Source organism: Xylocopa sonorina, chromosome 5, assembly GCF_050948175.1.
Source record: "Xylocopa sonorina isolate GNS202 chromosome 5, iyXylSono1_principal, whole genome shotgun sequence".
Taxonomy (NCBI): domain Eukaryota; kingdom Metazoa; phylum Arthropoda; class Insecta; order Hymenoptera; family Apidae; genus Xylocopa; species Xylocopa sonorina.
In genome coordinates this window covers 12,136,138-12,154,576 of record NC_135197.1, presented here as the reverse complement: position 1 = coordinate 12,154,576, position 18,439 = coordinate 12,136,138, and the positions used below count along the sequence as shown (strand labels likewise).

General features: G+C 33.5%; 6 protein-coding genes across 6 annotated transcripts; 3 read left to right on the top strand and 3 right to left on the bottom strand.

Annotated features, from left to right (window-relative positions):
- The first annotated feature begins 861 nt into the window (after nt 1-861).
- Nucleotides 862-1,330, top strand: Mrpl34 (mitochondrial ribosomal protein L34). The gene is made up of 2 exons (XM_076895613.1): nt 862-1,000; nt 1,079-1,330. The coding sequence occupies exons 1-2, from the start codon at nt 960-962 to the stop codon at nt 1,290-1,292; spliced, it is 255 nt and encodes an 84-aa protein (XP_076751728.1). The 5' UTR covers nt 862-959; the 3' UTR covers nt 1,293-1,330.
- An 88-nt stretch (nt 1,331-1,418) lies between these two features.
- Nucleotides 1,419-2,632, bottom strand: LOC143423945 (pseudouridylate synthase RPUSD4, mitochondrial). Its single transcript, XM_076895616.1, has 4 exons — nt 2,529-2,632; nt 2,286-2,460; nt 2,019-2,208; nt 1,419-1,925 (listed from the first exon to the last, which is right to left on the bottom strand). Exons 1-4 carry the CDS (start codon nt 2,623-2,625, stop codon nt 1,446-1,448), a joined length of 942 nt encoding a protein of 313 aa, XP_076751731.1. The 5' UTR covers nt 2,626-2,632; the 3' UTR covers nt 1,419-1,445.
- A 443-nt stretch (nt 2,633-3,075) lies between these two features.
- Nucleotides 3,076-4,891, top strand: Rpt4 (Regulatory particle triple-A ATPase 4). Its single transcript, XM_076895604.1, has 7 exons — nt 3,076-3,222; nt 3,377-3,456; nt 3,529-3,568; nt 3,637-3,773; nt 3,843-4,215; nt 4,284-4,547; nt 4,624-4,891. The coding sequence occupies exons 1-7, from the start codon at nt 3,126-3,128 to the stop codon at nt 4,812-4,814; spliced, it is 1,182 nt and encodes a 393-aa protein (XP_076751719.1). The 5' UTR covers nt 3,076-3,125; the 3' UTR covers nt 4,815-4,891.
- Nucleotides 4,892-5,026: 135 nt separating this feature from the next.
- Wuho (tRNA (guanine-N(7)-)-methyltransferase non-catalytic subunit wuho) lies at nt 5,027-6,241 on the bottom strand. Its single transcript, XM_076895605.1, has one exon. The coding sequence runs from the start codon at nt 6,203-6,205 to the stop codon at nt 5,042-5,044; it is 1,164 nt and encodes a 387-aa protein (XP_076751720.1). The 5' UTR covers nt 6,206-6,241; the 3' UTR covers nt 5,027-5,041.
- Nucleotides 6,242-7,001: 760 nt separating this feature from the next.
- Nucleotides 7,002-8,475, top strand: Xpac (DNA repair protein complementing XP-A cells homolog Xpac). The gene is made up of 5 exons (XM_076895608.1): nt 7,002-7,224; nt 7,307-7,418; nt 7,497-7,621; nt 7,703-7,979; nt 8,238-8,475. Exons 1-5 carry the CDS (start codon nt 7,076-7,078, stop codon nt 8,397-8,399), a joined length of 825 nt encoding a protein of 274 aa, XP_076751723.1. The 5' UTR covers nt 7,002-7,075; the 3' UTR covers nt 8,400-8,475.
- Nucleotides 8,476-9,147: 672 nt separating this feature from the next.
- Hmgcr (HMG coenzyme A reductase) lies at nt 9,148-18,323 on the bottom strand. Its single transcript, XM_076895578.1, has 9 exons — nt 18,141-18,323; nt 13,239-13,447; nt 13,036-13,147; nt 12,575-12,662; nt 12,190-12,487; nt 11,938-12,089; nt 10,852-11,383; nt 9,544-10,784; nt 9,148-9,378 (listed from the first exon to the last, which is right to left on the bottom strand). The coding sequence occupies exons 2-9, from the start codon at nt 13,416-13,418 to the stop codon at nt 9,255-9,257; spliced, it is 2,727 nt and encodes a 908-aa protein (XP_076751693.1). The 5' UTR covers nt 13,419-13,447; nt 18,141-18,323; the 3' UTR covers nt 9,148-9,254.
- Nucleotides 18,324-18,439: the final 116 nt, after the last annotated feature.

Below are 18,439 nucleotides of genomic sequence, written 5' to 3'. Positions count from 1 at the left end.
TCGTTTGATAAAAATTTTACATTGTTTGCTTGTAGCCGTTTAACGACTCATAGTCTCTCTTGCGTTATGATCACGGTTACGATCGTGAAATCGATCACAATCTATCCAACATAAATTTATGGTATTATACGTACAAGTATACGAATGCAGCAACAAGCTCGCGTAAATTTGATTACAAATACCATGGAAATCGATGCGCCATGGGGTGCATTCGGTCAGAACGAAAGGGAGAAGCAAAAAAAAAAGATGAGGGTGACGCGGAGAAACGAAGGGAGTGATTTTGAGTCGCATGCTGCATTCTACGAGCGTAAATCAACCACGATTCCTATGAGACGATAGAGATGAATTGGTTCTCGATAGTCATAGCATTCCTCGATGTTTGAAGTGTTATTAGAAACATTTTGTTCGCCGGCGTTTCACGCTGGTAATCTTATTCGGTCAGTGTCGCGATCATAATACCGATACTAATGCCAACCGATAGTCATGCCATATTTCTACAGAATTACTATACACGAATACGAGCCAAGTGACAAAGTAATAACAAAGAATGACTTTGCATCTAAAGGATTCTTAGGATTATCTTCTGAATGCAGCACCATTAATAAAGTTACCCCTCTCGTATATCGATTGAACAAAAAAAATGTAAATGTAAAAGTGAGCTAAGAATATAAATGACGCAAATTACATACATACAGACGAAAAACGATTATAAGAATCAATATTAAATGTAGCAATAATATAACGGAGCATAAACATGCATGGAATAGCATTAAAAGTAGTACAGAGCCGATAAGTAAGGTTGCGTACCTTGAAAGAAGTGATCCACTTTATCGGCACATCTGTACTTGGAGTTAAAAACGTAGCAGTCGTACCAGCGGTGTACCTACATAATAATTCAGGTCAATATAAAACGTAATTGTCTCGTAAAACTGTGAAATCAATTCTAGAATTTGTAGATCATGATAGGCAAATTAATCTCCAGCGCATATCAAGCTCTACCGTATGTTATTATTTTGTATTTAAAGCGATATTACGTGCTCCTTACAAGATCCATCGTAAAGGTTATGTTTCTTTGCAGGCGACTAATGTCGGTGGGTCAAATCAGTTCATCATTGATAACCAATCCATGGAGTCTTACTTTAAGTAGATCTATTATAAGATATAATTTTCCGCGTCCTAATGAACGTCGACGTATCAAACGCCATGGGTGGGAAGCAAGAATGGCAACTCCTGGTGGTAGACGGATTCTTATGAGACGAATATTGAAAGGCAAATATGTACTTAGTCATTAAGTAATATATCCCGGTAATAAAGAATTAGTTTTTCGAAATATATACGCACTTATTCGCTATAAATTTTATTCTATTAGCTATATATAAATCAAGGTAAAATGTTATCAAATAAAAAAATGCAAATACTGTGCTGCAACATTAAATGTATTGTTCTCAAGAAATATTTTTTTGCAATAAATGTTTGAATTCAAGTTGCTTACATGTCCAATCGAAAGATGGCGATAAAGGAGCTTCAATTGTTAAAGTGTTTCCAAGAAACATTGGTAGAACTGTTGATTTCAAATGAATGTGAGCAGGTATAATATACAGATCCCTAGGTCTCACATTTAGCAGTTTCAAAAGTTTTTCATCCAATTTTGGTGGTGCAGGGTGAGTAAGAAATGGATCGACTTTGACAAAAGTATTTCCTACTTTCTGAATCTGTGATGCACAAATATTATCTCCTAAAATTGGACAATATAAGAATGTTGATGCGAACAATCTAATTGCGTGCCTTTTTTCAGTGGATGATTTTATTTTTATTAAAGAACACAAATTAAGTGTAGAGTTGGATAACACATTATATTCTGTCTTTAGCAATTGCATCCTTCCATATTTTTCATCATTATTAGACCACGATGTAATAATAGTTGCCTGAAAGTTTCATCAATATAATCAATAATCTATATTACAAATTCAATCAGTAAGGGAAAGCAAAAAAGGGAAAAAGAGAGAAGGAGAACTTACCTTTTTATGTTTAAGTGGAGGCTTTGATATTAATTTTATAGCCAAACGGTGTTGACCTCTTAATTCCCTTGGTACTCCAATTGTAATTATCCAATAAGTATTTGCAAAAAAGTGAGAACGAATATATGCAAGAGACACAGCATTTTGAATATTTGCATTAGCTGCTAAAAGTGTAACACCGCTCATATACCTAATTTAAAAATTAACTAATATATAGAAATAACGATAAAGAGTTTCAGCAATTGAAAATAAGGTATTCATACTTACAATTCAGGACATCTAACAATCTTTAAATTCTGGTAATTTAACCGATCACAAATATATGGCAAAACATCTTCTAATGTATAATTTACACCGTTTGGTATATTATTATATGTATTTTTATCTGATTGTACTCTACTACATCTTATTCCATAAGGTTTATTTAATGCTACTAGTCCATCTATGAATCAATTATTAAAAGTTGAATTATTCGAGTAACACAAGTATATATCAATGATAGCTTATCACCTTTATTATAAATGATGTTATTTAGGAGATCTTCTGCAAATTCTGTTAGTGATTTCCAAGGGTGGATTTGTTTATAGGGATGAATTGTTTTCAACATTGGATTTGTACTATCGTTCGTATAATTTCTTTTAAATATTTTTACGTAATGTGTATTTATATACGCACGTTTAAGGGCACAAAATCTAGTCGTTAATGTTACCATCCTAGCTATATAAATTTGTGTATTTCTTTAATTTTAATGGAGAACTATAATTTTTAATTAACGTTACCGCTAATAAATAATACTAACATATAAATTACATTGGAAGATATAGGTTATACGGTAAATGTGTACACATTGCAGGGTTTCAAATAAAGGTGAATTCTTAATTGCAGCGTTCAGTATGAATGAAAATTAACAGAACTCTGACGTTAATTAATACTGTTCCGGAATATGAAACAATATTTCACATAAGGGAACTGTCACACTCAGTGAAATAATTGAAAGTAGATACTAGTTTGGTAATGATTGCAATTGTACACACTTGAGAAAATTCATCTTTGTACAGTGTCCATAAAAACGTTACCTGAGACAGTTAGACAGCAGATTAAGCAAAGATGGCAGCCATCGTAGATTCAGTTAGGGAAAAAGCCCTTCAAGATTATCGAAAAAAGCTTATAGAACATAAAGAAGTGGAGTCGCGTTTAAAGGAAAGTATGTTATCTTTGAAAGCTACATTAATTTTGTCGATCGCACTTTCCTGAACAATACCAAAATACCTAACCTCAATTTTGTATACACATACAATCATTATTAGAACGATAATGCAAGTTTTAATACATTTTTAGCATAATTTTTATTTTTTTAGTGAGAGAACACCTCAAAGATTTAACAAAACAGTACGATAAATCTGAAAGTGATTTGAAAGCTTTACAAAGCGTTGGACAGGTATACTATACATTTTGTATTTGATGATGTTCACGTTATAATGTGCTTGGTAAAAATGTATAATGTTTTCAGATTGTTGGAGAAGTGTTAAAACAGCTTACAGAGGAAAAATGTAAGTCTCTATATGTTACAATATTATATTTGGATATAAAAGGTACATCTAATTTCGCATATTTATAGTCATAGTGAAAGCAACAAATGGTCCACGTTACGTAGTTGGATGTCGGCGTCAACTTGATAAAAATAAATTAAAATCTGGAACAAGAGTGGCCCTTGACATGACTACCCTTACCATAATGCGTTATTTGCCTCGCGAGGTAAAGTCTTTATTACAGAAGTTTAATATTGTAATAGAGTAAACTATAATCTATAATCGATATGTTTAGGTTGATCCTTTGGTTTATAATATGTCCCACGAAGATCCTGGCGATGTTACGTATAGTGCAATTGGTGGTTTAAGTGAACAGATACGTGAACTAAGGGAAGTTATAGAATTACCATTACTAAATCCTGAATTATTTCAAAGAGTTGGTATAGCCCCTCCAAAGGGATGTCTTTTGTATGGTCCACCAGGAACTGGAAAAACATTATTGGCTAGAGCAGTTGCTAGTCAATTGGATGCTAACTTTTTAAAAGTTGTATCAAGTGCTATTGTTGACAAATATATTGGTGAATCAGCAAGGTTAATTAGAGAGATGTTTAATTACGCACGGGACCATCAACCTTGTATCATATTCATGGACGAAATCGATGCAATTGGTATAAATTATTGTTCATAATAGAAAGAAATAAACGAGATATATTTTTAACCACTTATTTTCGGACAGGTGGCCGTAGATTTTCGGAAGGCACAAGTGCCGATCGAGAAATTCAAAGAACTTTAATGGAATTGTTAAATCAAATGGATGGCTTTGATTCTTTGGGCCAAGTAAAGATGATAATGGCTACAAATAGACCGGATACGCTAGATCCTGCATTATTACGGCCGGGTAGATTAGACCGAAAAATTGAAATACCATTACCTAATGAACAAGCACGTCTAGAAATTTTAAAGATCCACGCACGTCCCATATCGAAACATGGAGAAATTGGTATATTTTGTTCTTAATACCTTTCCTGTTGCCTTTTTTTTTTCATTTCATTTATAACAAATTTAATTCAATTCAGATTACGAAGCAGTAGTCAAACTTTCGGATGGATTTAATGGTGCTGACTTGAGAAATGTTTGCACTGAAGCAGGGCTGTTTGCAATAAGATTAGAAAGAGAATATGTAATACAAGAAGATTTTATGAAAGCAGTAAGGAAAGTCTCGGATAATAAGAAACTTGAATCTAAATTAGATTATAAACCTGTTTAAACAATATATATTTATTATAACAGTTCATTCATTGAGCAGTGTGTGTGGGTTAATAAAATGAACTTACTTTATTGTAATACTATTTGTATTTTATAACAAAAAACATACATAAAACTTCTATTAAATAATTTGTTTAAATTCAGTGTCACTTTATAAAATTATACATACTTCTTATATCGTATAGATAGCATTTACAGCTTCTTTAATATCATTATCAATATTACTAGTTATACATCAACCGCATTTGCCAGGCGTGTTTTTTTGCGTTGCAAATAATCCTGCACGTTATCATATTTCCTTTTGTACAAAATTGAAAATAAATTTTGTTGAGTGATATCTTTTCTTAATTTTTCCCAGTAATTGTTCAATTGGTCTATTTTATAATTAATTCCATCGCTGAGTATGAAAGTGTTATCCTTAAATTTGTATATTTTAAATCCAAGATCATTTAAGATCCATAAATTGTTTTTGTAGAGGTAGCATTCTATTGGTTCGCAGTCAATAATTATGGATTGTATAAATGTTATTTCAAAATTTAATTTCGATATGCTATTGATTGTATAAATTAGTAACAAGGAATTATTGTAAAAGCTCATTACAACTAAAGATGAAGTTGTACCGAGCAGTGAAAGCTTTAGATGCTTAACAGGTAAAACTTCAACGGATTCTTCTAAGTTACAATCATGAAGTTGTTCATTGAACTTCTCAATATCATTTTTGGATATTTTATCATGAAAATCGACACATAACAATTCTTTCCCGCTCTTGTAGTCCCACAACATAAAAGTGCCATCACCTCCACAAGAAATTAAAACACTTTTGTCATGAGGTAATTCCAATATGTTTGTTACAAACTTTCTATGTCCTAAACAATAGGATACAATGTTATATGAATTTGGAAACATAGATACTCTAATCTTTTCATCTCTGTCTGTCGTGATAATATACTTTTGATCCTCTGTAATCAATACATCGAGCAACATTGACAGATGCCCTAAAAGTAAGATTCCATTGCCAGGCTGGCTTTTAGGAAAAAGGTAAACGTCTCCAGTTTTATCAGCAACAACTATGTCGTTACTCGGAGTAAACTGCACTTTACTAGCAGCTCTGGAAAGTATTTTGTTCAACAATAGATTTTGACTCTTTCTTTCGTATAAACATAGTTGTTTACGATTTGTACAGACAAAGAAATATTTCCCATCGTTTGAAAATGTTACATTTGTGATCATATGAAAAGTTTCGATGTTCACATTATTATGTGAATCAATTTTCTTGTCAGTTGGCAATTCAGGTAAACGAACCATTCTTTCTGTGCCATTTTCAATATCATATAGTATGATTTGTTCATTATTGCATAAAATAACGTCTGAATCATATATGCAGAAACTCATAATTGTGGTGGTAGCTACTTTCTACGCGGATGATCACAAAAATCATACATTTAATCAGAAACATGTAATTAAACTATTATATTATAAAAGTGCAAAGCTCCAAAGAAACAAATTCATGTTTCAACTATGCCACGTGTGTTAACTTTTATCAGTAATATAAAAAAAATTGTAAACTTTCACCAACACGTGAAACTTCGTAATGAACATTGCCTGTTCATGTTCGTACTTTAAACTGCATGCGTGTGTGACCACACTACAATCAACCGTCCCATTGACATTAGATTACTCGTGGCGCCATCTCTTCGAAAAGTGCTCAAACTGGTCGCACAGCATTATCGACAGCGAAGTGAACTCAGTTAACTACTAGCGCCATCTCTGTGAGAAGTGGTGAAGCTAATGCCTGACCAGTTGCGGCGCTTCTCCAAGAGATGGCGCTAGTAGTTGACTGAGTTCACTTCGCTGTCGATAATGCTGTGCGACCAGTTTGAGCACTTTTCGAAGAGATGGCGTCACCAGTCTCTCAGTAGTTTACTGTCGATGACGATGTGCGACCAGTTTGAACACTTTTCGGAGAGATGGCGTCGCGGGTTATTTAAATACTAACGCTACAGGCGACTGCAAAACTGATCTCTGTTATTTACATAAAACGTTTGTGATTTGATTGCATTCAATTGCGAAATAGTTACGTTTAATAATATTATATACATGGAAAGAAGTAGATTTTTACTATTCAGAGAATATATATACGACATAAATGATGTTATGTGGTAATTGCTTTTAAATCTGTGAATACTTTTTTATTCTCTTTTTTACATGAAGTTTGGTAGGTTTAAAATAGTTTTATGTAATGTAAAATCACTATTGTGAAAAATGTCTACTACTAGAGATACAAATAACACTTCTGAGAATAAAGAGATGGTAGAAAATTCTCAGCACTTTAAAGAACGTGCAGAGCGAAATCGTCAAAAAGCGTTGCTTTTAAAAAAATGTAAAATAGTAAGTCATCCTTATAAGAAAAGGTATGTTCTAACAAAGTAATTTGTATAGAAATATGTTTATTTTGAATTATCGATAACACTAACTGTCCCAATTTTTGTTAAGCGAAAATGGAAACTCAACAAATGGTAAATTGATAAAGGTTCAAGGACACTGTGTTATAGACAGTGGTGGAGGTTTTCTTATAGAAGATAACGATGACTTAGAAGAACAAATGGTGCAGTATTTTATACTACTTAATGACTTTAACTGAAGTACAGCAGATGTTTCAATATTAATACATATTTATTTTTAGTTACGACTGACGTCAGAACCTGCTCCTATTATAATTAATTTTCCTCATTGCGAAGAATGTAAAAATGAATTTAAAGATTCTTACCTTTTGCAAACATTTGACCTCGCTGTATGTGATACATGCAGGTATGAACATTGCAATTAAACCAGTCATTAATTTAACATAAAATATGTGACCGTATTATAACTAGTTAGTTTGTTTTTCAGAGATCCCACAGGCAAACACTCTTTAATTACAAAAACAGAAGCGAAGCAGGAATATTTATTAAAAGACTGTGATTTTGATAAAAGAGAACCTCCGTTGAAGTATGTCACTAAAAAGAACCCTCACAATGCAAATTGGGGTGAAATGAAATTATATTTACAAGTGCAAATAGAACAAAGAGCTCTAGAAGTTTGGGGTTCTGAAGAAAAATTGTTAGAGGAGAAAGAATTGCGTGACATGAAAAGAGAAGGCACTAAAATTAAACAATTCAATAAAAAAGTAACAGAAAATCTTAAACTTAAGGGTAATAAAAAAGTAATAATTATTCCTTATCTAATTGAATTTAATTACAGCTAAAAACTGATACCGCACTATGAATAAATATGTATGTAAAATTATGTATGTAAAAAGATAACATTTGCACTGTATTAGCTATGTATAAGAATCAATAATTATTACTTTTTTATTACTTTTTTTATTACCATATACTGGAATATAAAACAATATCAATATAGATACTGTTTTTTGGTTACATAGATTAAGCGATTAAGAATGCAAGTTAGAAGTTCGTTATATGATAAAACATCAAAAGCAACTCATACACATGAATTTGGGGAAGATACGTATAATGCGAATGACGATACTTATACACACGCCTGTGTCACTTGTGGTTATGAAGAGACATATGAAAAAATGTAAATGTTTAAACACATTTTATCGTGTTTATTACAGGTTATGCGTTCTTCAAAATATTATACGTTTAATGTTAAGGAAATGCGCCTTTATTTATGAAATGTGTATACGCGGATATTTAAAAAGAAATCAATTTCCATTTCAAATTTAATATATTTTTTTTCTTTATTTAATTATTTTCAATTGATATTTATACGTTTTTTCTAATAAAATTAGTCTAAAGTCCTAGTCTTTTGCATTAAGTATCCAAAACCACAAAATATAATTTAAATATTTTATCTGCATTACAATATCATTATGATATATACCGTTTAATTATGGAAAACATCCAGTTTTTGATTGTACTTACTATACTATATAATGTACAGTTTCATTATATCCTTTTACTGTTACATTATGACTCTCCCCCCTCCCAATTCCTCATCTAGTTAAATTTAACTACAATTAAAAATTAGTATTGCACTATGAAAAGATATGGCTGTATGCAAAAGAATGATCTTTGCACCATATTAATTATATGTAAGTATATAATAACTGCAAATTGTATCGCAAACTAAATATGCACGCAAACATGCGTTTTGTCGCATGTAAAATACTACGACCTGCTCATATCTGAACATAAGTAAATATTTTTCTATTTGATTTATATATATGTATATATATTCCGCATTGTATTATGTTTTCCATCAAATTGTTAGTCATTTCTATTTCAATTTTAATCTTATCGTATATATGTTCTTTTGTGTACATAAAATAAATATCATTTTTCTTTTTAATATCATGTTAAAGAGCAGTCGTGCAATACAAGTATTCTACTTAAGAGTCACAGAAATAAATTCGTTCATACACATATGATCAATGCTAAGAGTTTTCTATAGCCTCCTTACTAACATTTCGTACAGATCCTAACTTATTTGGCACAGACAATTTACATTCTTCATCATTCTGGAATCCGCACATTGCATTCGTAACGGTTGTAGATGATCTGAAACAGAATTTTATTGTATCACGAAATTTGTACCGTCTCTCTCTCTCTCCTCTCTCTCTCTCTCTCTCTCTCTCTCTCTCTCTCTCTCTCACACACACACTCTTAATTAAATGAAAAAATAAATAAACACATGTACATATATCACTCTATTAATCAACATACCTATTGTGCCTAAGATGACTTTTGACTAAATGACCAGCTGTAAGGGCAGCCATTAATGATAATTCACCGGCAAGAACTGTAGCGCATACTATTCTAGCCAATCTGCTTGCATTTTCACCAGGTTGATCAGCATGAGCACCTTTAACGCCCAGCATAGCTAAACATGCACCTTGTGCAGGAAGACCTGTTCCACCTCCGATAGTACCTATCTCTATACTGGGCATTGTACAAGAAACATATAAATCTGAACCATCTGGTCCCCATGGTTCCATTAAAGTCATACAATTACTGCTTGCAACATTCTGTGCGGGATCTTGACCCGTAGCTATAAAGATTGCGGTCACAATATTTGCTGCGTGCGCATTGAAACCACCTACGCTACCAGCTACAGCGGATCCAATCATGTTTTTACTTATATTTACATCGACTAAAGCGTGAACCGATGTTTTCAACACATTACTAACAACATCCGCCGGTACAACTGCCTCGCAAACGACACTTTTTCCTCTGCCATGAATCCAATTTACTGCCGCTGGTTTTTTGTCTGCGCAAAAGTTGCCGCTCAACGATAATATTTCCATATCAGGAAAATGTTCTTTCACCATATTCAATGATATTTCGGTGCCTTTGGACAACATATTCATTCCCATTGCATCACCAGTGGTTGCCACGAAACGAATAAATAAATGTCTTCCGGCAATGCGTATATGTATCTTTGTTAATCTTGCATATCTGCTGGTTAAATCAAAGCTCTCCTTCATTTGGTTAAAATTTTCAGGTTCTTGCATCCATGCCATGGCTTCGCTGGCTCTGACGATATTTGGAAATCTCACAACCGGTCCTCTAGTCATACCGTCGGCTACCACTCGACTTGTCACGCCACATTTTAACAATGCTCTGCTACCACGATTCGTAGACGCTACTAAACACCCTTCCGTCGTTGCCATTGGTACATAGTACAGCTCATCATCGATTAGCAATGGGCCAGCAATTCCAAGTGGTACTGGCACATATCCTAATACATTCTCACAGCAAGATCCTAACACTTTACTATAATCATAATCTTTATACGGCAAGTCAGAAAGATAATTAAGAAACTTTCCAGCTTCTCCAGTTATAATACGTCTGATTCCAACACCTCGCACCATGTCTCCAACTGCTTTCTCTAATTGATAAGGAAGTATATACTTGTTTTTTACCAACAGAATCACTTCCTCATCCGTCAGTGCATCCGCTCCCAGCTGCGAATTCAGTGTTATCTCAAAAATTTAATTAAAATTCATATATTTTTCAAACAACTTTACTTACCTCGGACTTGTATATTTCGAGACATTCTTCTAGCGACCTAGGAACTTTCGACCGTGGAGGTAGATTTTTCACGCTCAATGTGCTTTCAGCGCATTGTTTCTCATCAATTTGTACTTCTTTATCATCGAGCCAATCACATACTTTCGGTGGAAGGCAGATAGTGTTCATTGTAGGAATGTTACGTCTGATCGGCATCTTGCAAGTAGGCGTATTCATATCTTCACTTTCAATTTCCTTCTCTTTTATGTGTTCATTTTCAATTCTTTCTTCCGTATCGTTTTCCGCTCTGAACCTCAATTGCTTTGCGATATCACCTTTGTCTTCGAAGAAAATAAATTTCACTGCGAGCGCAAGAAGCAGGATCAGTATCACGATATTATCCGCACTAACTGACAACCAGTTCATTAAATAATTCTTCACTTCCGACGGGTACTCTGTCTTGTTGTAAGAATTCACAATGACATGTGGATTCGCCGAGGATACTTCGCTTTCTACCGCGTGCACATTTTCATCGCTCTTAAAAGGCCAACGGCTATAATAAATATTTCGTATTAACAACTATGTACTGACGTAAACATCATTTCTTTTGAACTAATATATTATGTAAACTATTTCATGAATTATTTCACTTCATCAAAATTTATCAAAGACATGACGCGTATATACATAATTATACGGACAAGCTAATTATACGGAACAATGTCGTACATTGTTTTATAATGTAAACATATAATAACTTAGGGCACGAAATCTTTCTCTCTCCCTTCCTCCCTTTTTATTTTTCTCCTAGAGGTATCACCTTTTTCTCCAGAATTCATTGAATATGAATTAAATGTATACTTATGCTATTGTATGATGCGTTGAACCTGACCTTTGAAGTTAAGAATAAGAGGAACTGCCAAACAGGAGGTGCACCCGCGTAAAAAAATATACGTATCGTACGGGGCAGATTTATGATAACTTTTTGTCAGTTTTCTTTCTATTGTCATGTGTTATCTGATGTATAAAAATATAAACTTCATTTCAGATGAAAACCACCGCTGGTATAAATTATGAAAAGCAGAGAATAACAAAAAAATTCTATACCTGTGAGCGTGTACCACAAATAGGCCAGCGATCATAATCAATTTGACACGTTCCACTACCGGATTTGGTTTCTGATCCTCTTCGTTTAATGGATGCATCATGAATATTTTATCGGCACTTAATGGTTTCATAGTATTAGTTCCGCGGGAAAGCTAAAAGATAACAGCAATAGTATTTATTTGTGCATATTTATACGTTTGCCATGATAATATAGACAAAAGACAAACAGTATAAAAACTTCAAGTGAGATACCTCAAGAATAAGCGATAAACACGCAGGATAAAACGTCATAAAAACAATGTAGTTGACGACAACTCCGAAACAAGCGAAGCTGCACAGAATCTCTAATCTTCTAACGCCGGACAAAGATCCTATACTGATAAGTAGAGTTTCCACTAGAGTATCTAACGTAATAGTTGGCCCTAGAAGCGACATTCCACGAGCGATATTTGCCCTTACTTCCTCTTGATTTCTCGAGCTTAGAGCCAACTGCGCTAATATCGCAGCCTTTGAAAGGTCGATGATAAGCAAGAAGAAGAACAACGCGTCCCTGAAAAAAGAAATTATTTTTTACAATTTAAGCTATATAATACGCATTTTCTAAACTGTTTACAGATCGTTCTCAAGTACAACTTACTTTAAATCGGAAATGTCGCTACGACCGAAATTAACTACGCTGGACGTGAAAACAACACTGGAAAATACGGTAAATAGGCCGGCGATACCTGGTAATACATTATCTTTAAATATTCTTAGTGCTACAGGTGATATAGATTGTTAGCAAATTAAGCAGCCCGCGCAATTTCTTACGATTACGCCCCATGCAAATTCGATGAACTAATTGTCATCGTTTGTGTCGTACAGCAGAATGGAACGCTATCACTTTCCATGAGACTTTCACTGACACTGAAAGCTTTCACAGGTACCGTGAAAAGATGCGGTTATAATCGTGTTATACATAATCATCGTTCGTTGTTCTTCGAGTACGCGTGTTGTATTTCCAATTCTCTAAAATCATTTCTTGCTGTCCTTACTTTTGTTTCGTTCGAACTAAATTGCGTGAACTGCCTCATTTGAACCTACGGATGGATCGCTTACCTAAAATATACTTCGAACCCAATCTTTGTAGATTGCGAAACTGATGATAAGTAAACAATATTGCTAGACATCGTATTATAGTCATAACTATAATATCAGCTGCGTTTAGGTCCTAATAAATGATATTATATCTTATCAGGCAACAATTTCATCGCGTAATTTTTCGTCTGAAATCGGATTTCATTCGCATTTTTTTAGCTTACGTCCGAATTACATCGTCCAGGTCGACAATGCACAGACAAAGGTAAGGCTCCGTCCCGTGCGTGCCCGCTTCCAGTCTCCATGTTCAGGATGCATGCCGTGAGCGTGAAGGTCGTCACGATCACTTCCAAAGGATGACCAGCGCAAAAACGACCGTGATTCTCGAACAGACGCGCCAACATGTTTTCTATTTTTGATAATTATCGGCAACCTGAAATACATGATATTTTGCTTAAATATATGCATTCCAAATACTTTACATCTACTATCCACAACTCTACGTCTACTATCGTCTCATGAATAATTAATGATAAACCTCGGACAAGCTGTATGTTGTATAAAAAAAGTCTGTAACACAAACCAGAAACCAAATTAGCTCGAAAGAATTTTTAATCTCTTTCAGTGAGGTCGACGCGGTTGTTGTAAAAGAAAACAATGGGGCGCGCGTTAAACTTGAAGAAAGTGTTCTCCGTTTGTCCAAAGATATTCGGTGAAATCGATAGAGGAAACTTGGTGCCAGGTCTCTCTTATTCTTTCGAGGCGAGGGAAAAGGGTGCTAGACTGGCCGTAGTAGAAAAAGACGAAGGCAATGAATAGGTTTGGGGAAAGCGAGTGAAGAACCAGTTGTAACATTACGTTCCCGCCGTGTGTCAAAAATGCACCCTATATACTCATATTATTTCCAATTATATAATACGAACAAACACACGCAAGGTTCGATTTCTTTTCACCAATTTATCCCAGATATTCAGGAGCTCGATACTAGGAGAGAAGGGATAATACGAAGGTAAGATAGATAAATGTTTTTTTCTTTAGAGCTATGTACTAGATGCTATCTATGACGTCAAAATGGCCATTAAATGAATAATAATGAAATGATGTACGTAAAGTTTTAATATACATAATAAAATCAAGGGTGTAAATCTTTCTTACCAAAAAAAGATTAATGTCTTTCAGCTACAAGCTCTGTGTTGATATGTACATGATGCATATATAAATAAATTTCGGAAAAATTCAGATAAAAAGAAGTCATTCAGTGACATCAGATAGTCAGACGAAGTACCTATCAAGGTCGGTAACTTTCCAAGACCAAGACGAGATGAGAACATTTCTATACGCAACTGACCACTGACCTCTTCTTGCTTTCAATGGAACCACCGTTGAAAGCACTTACTCGAACATTTTGACGTATTGACATATTGTCATTTAAATAAAGTAAGGTGAAACGTTTTAGGAAATATCGCAACATTTAGCGATTTCCTACACCCGATAAATATCGTTGACGCATTGAAGAAGCGAAAAAAAATGCCCTGATGATTTTATGCATTTGAGTCCTTTCATAAGAAAATTGGTACTTTACTTTTTTACGTCTTTATGTTTATGAACAATTTATGACCAATATATCGATTGGCCTTGTAACTAATTTTCAAATTCTAAAAAGTTATCTTGGATATAAGACTATAAACTTGCAACACCTTTGTCTACATAACATTTTAATCATATGCATCCTCATTTCTGTGTACTACTTTACCCCGTTTTTATAAAGAATCCCATTTTCTGTCGACATGATTTACTTTCACACCAATACGTTATCACTTTGTAATCAACGCTAAATTTGTGTCAAATAAATTCATGGAAATTAACACATGCAGTCTTGATAATTTATAATTGTGCTTGTCTCAGTAATATTTTATCCTACCGACAAATCTCATTATTTGCCGTGTTAAATACTAATTCACTTTGCCTTTGCTTTTTGCATGAAGCAAAGGTTATTTTTTCTGATGTGAGACTTGCATTCTTAATACGAAAAGAAACTTCTTTTTTTGTTAATATGTGCTGCGACGTATAATGCGTGTAATAAAAGTATTCAAACTGATCTCTTTGAATATACCAAAAAAACAGATCGGTTAATCATTATCACTTAAAATATAAACTAGTCTATTGTAAAAATGAGAAAATAAGAACAAAACTAATAATACTGACTAAATTAACTAATAATTAATGTCCATATTTGCTATATTCCACTGTATAATTATTTTTTAAAATCTAGTATAAGGTATAAATAACGTAAAGAATTAATATAAATGAATAAACAATATTTAGATAGAATTTATTTAATAGTAATGATATACATGTCGAAGATTTTCCGTTAATTATTCTAATGATTTCACTAGATGTTTTTAAGCTTTTCCGCGTATTATGTTCCACTTGAAATCTAATCATTTTGTTGCAGTTAATTCTATTACTTTCGGAGTTTTATATCTACTGCGATTAGCAAATGCCAATTATTACGATTTTTCACATAAAACCATTTCAAGAGTATTAATACGTATCATAATTACAACAGGTATTTTTATACCAATTTGTTGCGAGTAACAACAATACTCTTTCTTTCTCTCTCTCTCTCTCTCTCTTTTTCTCTGTCGCCGTTTATAATAAACAAAACGGAAAAGTCAAAACAAATATGAAAGTCACATATATGTAGGATCAACTTCGGTGCTAATGTGAGCGTAAATATGTACATCAAATAGTAATTTTAGCACAAGCCTAGGTAACTCGACTAATTGGGCCATAAATATAACAGTAAAATAAATGCGAACGAGCACACCTTGTTTAAGGGGCACATAACTCGATGAAACTTCTGACATATTGCGCACGTGGTCACGTATATCGCATTTATGTATGTCATGTCTTTGTAGATCATTTCTTCTTTTTAACATTTACATGGAAAATCAACGTGCAAGAGAATGTTAACTTTCCATTTGCATGTCTCTGTTAAATTAGCATACTTTAACTTATAATCGCACGGTTAAAAAGTACTTGTTAACCAAAATGTATCTGAAACCACTTGCTATTAAAAGTTCCACCGCTTCGAAACGAGTTGCTTGTTCAAATTGTTAGTTTTAAAATCACATGTCTATATAGAACGCGATTCAATTAAATAGCTAGGATATTAAGGAGAAGATAAGAAAGACTGATACTCACAGCACGGCGCTCGCCGACTAACAAAGCTGCGCTTACGCTCAAGGAATCGAATCGACCCTTCAGAACGGAGTCGTCTACTTTCGACTATGTTCGGCAAGTTTCGTTACCCTCCCTTTCACTTTTCGCAAACGCGCGTCCTTATACCCTTTTTGCTCGAAATTAAAAATTTGAATATGTCCATTACAAGAAATTGATGAAACCGATCCCAAGCGATTATTGGGACATTTCTATAAATTTTAAAATCGCATTGATTTACGGCCGCTTGCAAATCACTTTGTGATTTGGAAATTTTTACGAGGAGAGCGACCAATGAACACGGTTTGAACCACATTATATCAACAAGAATTAATTGTATGTATTATATAACTAATCATCGTACAAGTATAATGCATTCTAATGCCGTGTAAATACGTGTAATGCATCAATCCGGAAGTAGTACAACCGTTACGAGTTATGCCAATGTGACTCGCATAATCTGTATAAACTTTAAAAAAAATGAAATATAACTAGACTTTACACTTCAACCTCTCTAATGTCTATTACAAGGAAAAAGTGAATATTTGCGTCCTTTGGATGCACAGATGGTCACAAATCGTATGTCAGTCACTCATACAAAAGGCAAATAACACTTTAATTGGAACCCCCTTATAGACGATTTTAAATACGATCCATCTTTCCCGGAACTATTTTAAATACAACAGATGTGGCTGGCTCCATTTCCGGAAAGCCGTTGTCCGTCTTCATAATTGAAGTTCGTCATCTCACCCGAATTTAGCGAACCGTATTACGTGATTACAATCACGATCGACCAACGTGGTTGACGGTGAACAGGCTCGTTGTATATTATTCATGGTACACGTGTGAATATTTATACCACGTATAGTTTGTTTAAAGACGAGAAAGCAAGACTTAATTTTAGCAGAAAGAAGTAAAGTTCGGTAGAATCGAGAAGTTCCGTGAATCGACACGGTCTCGTTTTGTAGACTATGTTTATTTATTTATGTCCTGCAAGTTTGAAAAGACGAATCATATTTACGATATCTGGAGATCCTTGTACCAGTTATAAAAATATCATGGAGCTTGGATACGAAAAGTAAAAAGTACCTCAAGTGCCTGGATGGAAGTATTTCTTCCCTTGAAGTTTGACGTAAAACCATCGAAAAGCAAACAAATCGTCACGGTATTAAAAAATAATTCAGTAATTTTCGTTATTAACCCGAAAAATAAAGGGTCATCTTCAAAATCGGGATCATTATAACTAGTGTAATTGGAAGTCCGTACAACACGCGGAACCCATGACTCTATAATCGCAAAACTATTTACACGGTTTCTCTTAAGAAACGCGTGCAGCATATTCATTTGTGTTGTTCACGGTATCTGCTTGGAAATTCCATATGGATAGACTAACAAGAATTCTGTAGAGAATTAAACAATGCAATAATAATATTTTCGATCGTATAGGTTCCACGGCTAGTTTGAAAAACCTGAATTAATTCATCGCTAATTATACATTTCTAAGTATTGCTGCACAACTGTTAAAATATATTGCTGATAGCACAAAATATACTGTATAAATATATTTATATACTCGTTTTATTTGTGGTACCCAACAACCTTTAAATTTTGATTTTGTTTGATGATAGAAATGTAGGTAATACTAGTGTCCTACATTACGTCGAATTAGTAAAAATAATTTAATGGAAATGTCAAGAATTTTGTCCTATATATATATATATACATATATAAATAGATAGATAGATAAATATCAAGATGCAAAAATGAATTCATGAAAAAAAAATTAGTTATATAATTAATAAGCACACAACATAAAATTATTCTGTACAATTAAATGAAACTATACAAAGTACAAACGCGGACATAACCTAAAAAAATGTAAAAATATTAAAGACTCAACGTACCATAAAACTTGTTCGTAAATAAGACATATGTTTCAGATGAAGATCATCGTCTAACATATTCATTATTCATGATTTGTTTCTTTTATCACAATTTCATGTAATAGTCGACATTTTGTACACAAATTTCTTTTCAACAATGCACAGCACTCCCGTACGAATCCTAACGACATCTACGCAACGTCATTTGTTACTTGAAACTATCTTCACGATAAATCGCATTTTATATGATTTATAAATGTTAAACAATGCAAAATGATTTTTAATCTAAAATAAAAAATATTCTAAATATACAAAACGTA